The sequence below is a fragment of the Columba livia genome, unplaced genomic scaffold, assembly GCF_036013475.1.
Source record: "Columba livia isolate bColLiv1 breed racing homer unplaced genomic scaffold, bColLiv1.pat.W.v2 Scaffold_206, whole genome shotgun sequence".
Lineage (NCBI taxonomy): Eukaryota > Metazoa > Chordata > Aves > Columbiformes > Columbidae > Columba > Columba livia.
This window is the reverse complement of record NW_027043202.1, coordinates 110,688-117,734: the sequence shown is the minus strand read 5'-3', so window position 1 is coordinate 117,734 and position 7,047 is coordinate 110,688. Positions and strand designations below refer to the sequence as shown.

Genomic DNA, 7,047 nt, shown 5'->3' with positions numbered 1-7,047 from the left:
AATTTGAAAACATGAAGGGGATGAATGGACAGCATCATTCAGGCTCAAAGGGACCTCGGGAGGTGTCTTGACCAACCTCCTGCTCAAAGCAGGGTCAGACCAGATTACTCAGGCTTGATCCAGACACATCTTGGTCACTTGGCTTTTTACCCATCTACTTACACACTAACACAGACCATAATATCCTACCTTGGTCACAAGAATACTACAGGAGATGACACTGAATGCCTTGCTGACATTCACGTATCAGACCGTTGTTGTTACCCCACGTCCACCACCCTGTCCTTTCCTCACAGAAAGCAAAGAGGATGGACAGGCACAACCTGCCCTGGGCAAACCCCGTCACCTTCTCTTCCAGACACCCAGAAATGGGGTCCCAGTGGACATGCTCTGGGGCACAGCCCTTAGTTCCCCTGCTCACCCATTGGCCATTTTGAGAAGTGCACACACTGTGTGAGAGCTGCCAGTGGTCAGGGAGTCCCCCCAGTCTCCATGAGCTTTCACAGATGGTGGAGAGTGGCCTCACTGTGACAGCGTCCTGCTGTCTCAGCTCCTGGGATGCTGCCCCTGCTGTCCCATAGACTGGAAAGGATTGTGTTAGTTCCAGTGACCCCTGACTTGATCCACATCCACTGCTGGTTGTTCTGCCTCCAGCCACAGAGATCTCAGAGACCTTGCTGGTGAAGAGGGAGAACAAGAGGACATAGGGATTCTCACCTCTTATTATATTCATTAGTGTCCACACAGTGTCTTTGTTTCTCCTTTAACTGTTCCTGCAGTAGTAACAGCTCATTATGGGGCCCCTGAATTGCCTTACAGGTCTGGACTGAGCTTTGACCTGGACTGTTTCTGTGCTTGGAGGCTGCTGTCCTTGAGACCAGATGAACTCACTCCTGCCACCCTGCCTGGCAGTTCATTCCATCCGTGTCACAGCTCTGTCTGCAGCACTGACAGCTCCAGCTCCCCAGTCAGGTCCCTGGCTGAGGACATTGCCTCACATCTGGGCTGAGCCACCCCAGCTGTGGCACCAGCCCAGCTCTGACCTGCCACAGGAAACCTGGTACCAAGTGTCCAAGAGCCCATGTGTGCAAAGGTTTTGAATCAGAGCACAGACATGACATGGCCAGAGACTGACGAATGTCTGTCTAGGCCTAGGAGTACAAAACCAGAATAAAATGCCTGAAGTCATTCAACTGAAGATATTCCTCCCCCGGCTTGGAGGAATTAGATCCTTTGCTGTAATATTGCTGGTGTCCTGTCTAATGATGGGACAAGAAAAGTTGATTCTCATATGAATTCTTTGTTTAATACAGAGAACACAATGATGGGTCTCTTCAGAGGAGAGAGAATCAACATCGCTGATTACTTGAAGTTGTTTGAAAGGATGTTTCCCCCGAGGCCCATGGACACCTGGAGGGAGCTCAGAGGGGACATCATGGGCTGCTCCTGTGCTGCTGAGCTGGGCTGGGCTCCTGGGACACAGGGAGCTCATGGCAGCGGCAGCGCTGCAGAGAGACAGCTCTGCCCAGGAGCAGCTCCTCTGCACACGCAGCAGGGCTGAGGGCTCTGCCTGCAGCACCGAGGGCACAGGAGCCAGGCACAGAGAGATTAAAGGCAATGTGGGGTGGCTGGTTGCTGAGGATTCAATGAGACAAATCACAGTTCTAACACGGTAAGTCTCTGGCTGTAGGACAATGCAGCTGCATTTCCTGGAGGGAGACCCTAAGCTGGTACATTTCACAATTTACAGGATCTGTCAGGTCTCTCTCACAGTATCTCTGTTGTAGAGGATAAGAACACACTCCAGAGCAGGGCTTCTCTGCTGCACTGTCAGAGGAACAGGGAATGACGACAACTTCTGCTGAGCATGACTACAGGGGGAGCACCCTGGGGTGCCCAGGGCTGTCCTGCAGAGCAGGGTCCCTGCACCCCAGGGCTGTGCCGGGCAGGGACTCTGCCGCCTGCCAGGGTCAGCGCTCAGCCTGCCCGGGAGAGCCCAACAACACAGAGGGGAGAAGATGTGGTGGAAGGAGCAAACCCTATTGGGCAAGAAAGATGCTTCTGCTGTGGAGAGGGTGCTGTGTGCGTCAGTGCTGCTCACACGTCCAGATCACCCCCAGGTTTTTTCAAGGGGATGCCTCAAGGAGAAGATCAATGCAAGGATTACCAGACAGATAGGGAGCTTTCCTGAGCCTGTCTTTTCAGTTTCCTCTCCCAAGGGGTGGGGGGTGCAGGAAAGGATAAAATGAAAAGGAGCTCTCATGCTTAAACACGTCACTGAGACTCCTGAACTGCAACTGTGAATGATCAGTCCATCTGCCAGAAGGCTCATGACGTCCCTTCCCCACCCCTCTGCCTGTGCACAGCACCTGCATCACCTTGGCTGGACCCGTCAGCCTTAGTCTGACCTGTCCTGTTTTCCAGCCTGCAGACAGGAAGATGCCCCCAGGCAGTGCCCTGTGAACAGGCAGGATCTGTAGGGCCAGGGGGAGGGCACAGAGGGTGGGATGGTCTGTGAGCACTGACAGGGAAGAGACATGGACAGGGAAACACCTCCCAGGGGAGAATCTCCAGGCAGCAGGGAAATGATCAGAAATGAGAGGAAACCGAACCCGGAATGGTTATGGGAGGGAGAAGAGAGAAAAGTGCCTGTGATCCCCTGCAGTGCAGATCCCTCCTGTGAGCAGCCCCCTGGCCTCCTGTCCCACCCAGCAAAGCCTCTGCCCTCAGGGCCGGGGGCTCCAGGGCATGAAGCAGCTCCTGTGCAGCCAGAGCTCCAGTTCCTCTGCAGAGCACAGGGGCTGAGAGCAGCTGCCCGGCAGTGTTGGTGTCTGGGAGGTGCTGCACAGCTGGGGAAGGGTGACGCTGTCTGAGTGCCCGGCTGCCTCTGCCCTGGCCTCTCTCACACCCACCCTCACCGCATTTTCCTTCTTGCTGCCCTGCTCTGGGTCACTGGTGTTGGGATCTTGTTCTTGCTGTCAGGCTCTCTGGGGATGGCAGTTTCAGCTGCAGAGACACAGCCTGAGCTTGTGGGTCCTTTCCTGCAGCTGTGTCCATGGGCACACGTGTCCCAGCTTTGCTCTGACCTGTGGGCTGTGGGCAATGCAGTCTGTGGGGCTGGGGAATGAGCTGAGTGTGTCCAGGGCTAAACGTTGGGTGCTGAGACCTTAGGAAAGGGTGAGACCTGTCATGGTCTGAGGTGGATCCCTCTGCTCTCAGCAGTGCCTGGTGGCTTTTCAGGGTGACATGGGAGTGTGATCAGCCTCCATCTCAGAAAGGTGCCAGCCCAGGGCAGCTGGAGCAAGACAGAGGGACAGAGCAGCTGCCCTCACTCTGCACTGACCCACAGGCATCCTCTGGTCTCGCAGGGCTCGCTCTGTTCTCCCTGAGTGCAGCAGAAATGCTGAGGGTTTCTGACACCCAACAACACTCCCCAGGGTGGGAGGGCAGAAGGAGCTGTAGAAACACCAAACCTCTCCAACTCAGTTTCTCAGGCCTGGGGGTACAGATGCTGACAGTCCCTTCTGCACCAGGAGCGGTTCCAGCTGACAAAGCTGAACCCCAGGACTGGCCCCTGCCCACCCGATCACACAGGGTTAGGCTGACTCCTCAGGAGCCCCTGGGCAGAGACCATGCTCTTCATTGCACACTCATCAAGCACCGACGAGGGCTCAGCCAGGACGTTCTCCTGGAAAAAGAAAAGTGTCTCTTTGTGTGACAGGGTGGGAGGGTCTGTGGGAAATGGTTTTGATTATTCCCAGAGAAGTCTCATCTAAACCTTCACTATCTTTTCCTCCTATGACAGGTCCTCATGCCCAGAGGCAGCAAATGTCCAACAGCAGCTCCATCACCCAGTTCCTCCTCCTGCCGTTCACAGACACACGGGAGCTGCAGCTCTTGCACTTCTGGCTCTTCCTGGGCATCTACCTGGCTGCCCTCCTGGGCAACGGCCTCATCATCACCACCATAGCCTGGGACCAGCACCTCCACACCCCCATGTACTTCTTCCTGCTCAACCTCGCCCTCCTCGACCTGGGCTCCATCTCCACCATTGTCCCCAAGTCCATGGCCAATTCCCTCTGGGATTCCAGGGTCATTTCCTATGCAGGATGTGCTGCACAGGTCTTCTTTGTATTTTTCTTGCTTAGTGCAGAGTGTTCCCTTCTCACAGTCATGTCGTATGACCGCTACGTTGCCATCTGCAAACCCCTGCACTATGGCACCCTCCTGGGCAGCAGAGCTTGTGTCCACATGGCAGCAGCTGCCTGGGCCACTGGGTTTCTCAATGCTCTGCTGCACACGGCCAATACATTTTCACTGCCCCTGTGCAAGGGCAATGCCCTGGGCCAGTTCTTCTGTGAAATCCCCCAGATCCTCAAGCTCTCCTGCTCACACTCCTACCTCAGGGAACTTGGGCTTCTTGTGATCAGTGCCTGTTTAGGTTTTACGTGTTTTGTGTTCATTGTGGTGTCCTATGTGCAGATCTTGAGGGCTGTGCTGAGGATCCCCTCTGAGCAGGGACGGCACAAAGCCTTTTCCACCTGCCTCCCTCACCTGGCCGTGGTCTCCCTGTTCCTCAGCACTGGCTTGTTTGCCTACCTGAAGCCCCCCTCCATGTCCTCCCCATCCCTGGACCTGGTGGTGTCTGTTCTGTACTCAGTGGTACCTCCAGCAGTGAACCCCCTCATCTACAGCATAAGGAACCAGGAGCTCAAGGATGCCCTGTGCAAACTCATATCCCTCTGTTTTCTGAAGCAATAAACTGTCCATCTTCTTCTATACAGGAGTTTTAATGTAGCTAATTACAAGCCCAGCCTGTCAACTGGATTTTCTGGTGGTGGTGTTTTTTTTCTTATTGTGATAATGTTGTCAACCCCTTTCTAATTCACTGTTGGCTTTTCTTTTATAACTGTTGGTTGCTTAAAGGAGCAGCAGTGCTCTCCTTGTCTTTAAACAAAATAAAGGGCTCTTTAGTGACTTGTTTTTCACTATATCCTTCCTGCAAGGGCTTTTTGGAGCTGCAGGGACAGTTCCTGTGTGTGGGTGGACGGGAAAACAGCTCTGGCATGGCAGCCCTGCCAGGGAGCAGCAGCGCTTGTTCTTCCAGAGCTGTTCTGGTTCCACTCCCACACTCTCCTTCTCATCCCTGGTGTTGGTGCAAGGCCTGAGTGCTCTGGCAGCTTGGTCACCGTCCTGCTGTGTGTCAGTGCTGTGGGCGCAGGCAGGGACAGGCAATGGGCACTGCTGTGACAGAGCTGGCCTCAGTAACAGAGCTGGCCTCAGATCACACAAGGAAAAGTGATCTTCCTTGGGCAGTGCATGATGGTTTATATCTTCTTGCCAAGCTTCTCTCAAGCTTATTCTTATAGAAGTGGCCACAGATGAAACCCCAGTGTACAGCTGAACAGTGTGTGTGTGCAGGGCTGGCACACAGCAGTGTCCTCTCACAGCCAGGCTCCTGCCAGAGACCTGCAGGACCAGCAGAGCAGGGGCTGGGCTGTGCCCCTGTGCACTGGACACCCCATGGAAGGAGCCTCAGGTCAATCACCATGGACTGGCCCCTCACAACCTCCATTTGCAGCACTGGCCTCTCACCCACAGAGGTTGTTCTTCCCTCCATGGATGGACACTGAATGAGTAGTTCAGCAGTCTGTGTTTGCTTTGTACAGATGAGATGTGAGCACCCACATCATGTATGTGAGGTGACATGACCATGAGCCAGCACTGTGCCCTTGTGGCCAGGAAGGCCAATGGCATCCTGGGGTGTATTACAAGGCGGGTGGTTAGTAGATCGAGAGAGGTCCTCCTTCCCCTCTACTCCACCCTGGTGAGACCCCATCTGGAATATTGTGTCCAGTTGTGGCCCCTCAGTTCCAGAAGGACAGGGAACTGCTGGAGAGGGTCCAGCGTAGGGCAACGAAGATGATTAAGGGAGTGGAGCACCTCCCTTATGAAGAAAGGCTGAGGGAGCTGGGTCTCTTTTAGTTTGGAGAAGAGGATACTGAGGGGTGACCTTATTAATGTTATATAAATATATAAAGGGTGAATGCCACAAGGATGGGGCCAGGCTCTTCTCGGTGGCAAACAATGACAGGACAAGGGGTAATGGGACCAAGCTGGAACACAAGAGGTTCCACTTAAATTTGAGAAGAAACTTCTTCTCAGTGAGGGTGACAGAGCACTGAACAGGCTGCCCAGGGAGGTTGTGGAGTCTCCTTCCCTGGAGACATTCAAAACCCGCCTGGACATGTTCCTGTGCGACCTCACCTGGGCGTTCCTGCTCCAGCAGGGGGATTGGACTAGATGATCTTATGAGGTTCCTTCCAATCCCAAACATACTGTGATACTGTGATACTGTGTGACATGAACACGAGTGAGCACAAACATCATCAACTGTTCCTTGGGGTTCCATGAAAACCTGTGGCACACACAAGGTCCTGAGGTCACTTCCTGTTGGAAGTAACACCCCATGGGAAACTGCCTGAATGCAGCACTGGGTTGTGCTTCCTTAATTGAGCTCCCTGTGTCCATTCCTCATGACGTGGGACATCTCAGATTAGTGCAGAGCAGGGTGACTCACCATAGCTGAGGTGTCTCCCACCCCTTTGGAGTGGCAACGGGAGGCCAGAGGGACAATGTGACTCCTACCTTTGTGTGTAAAAGGGACAGACTGTCTCTGAGCATCCCTGGGTGCAGAAGGGGTCCTGAGACAAACTCAGATCTGGATGCCTGATGGAACCCTGGCATTTCTGTGTGTGACTCCAGGAACAAACCTCAATGTCCCAGTGAGATTCATCTCAGCTGCTGGGACAGGCTCATTGCAAGTGCTCCTGTCTGCTCTGTCACCCTTGCCTGTGATTCTGGGTTGTGCTCTCAAAAGCAAGACAAAGTGGTAAAAGGGTTTCCGAGGTCTTTGGAAAGGCAGATATGGAACCCATCTGCATGAAAAGCATGAAGGAGAATTAACAGCTGGTCAACCTGCCGCCATACCCGGAATTTTGCAGGGTCACAGACATGGTGTTCCTTGGTGTCCTAGTAGCCAGATCA

At 53.9% G+C, this 7,047-nt stretch overlaps 1 protein-coding gene across 1 annotated transcript; it reads left to right on the top strand.

Annotated features, from left to right (window-relative positions):
- Positions 1 to 3,828: 3,828 nt before the first annotated feature.
- On the top strand, positions 3,829 to 4,761 carry LOC135577983 (olfactory receptor 14J1-like). Its single transcript, XM_065048138.1, has one exon. The coding sequence runs from the start codon at positions 3,829 to 3,831 to the stop codon at positions 4,759 to 4,761; it is 933 nt and encodes a 310-aa protein (XP_064904210.1).
- Positions 4,762 to 7,047: the final 2,286 nt, after the last annotated feature.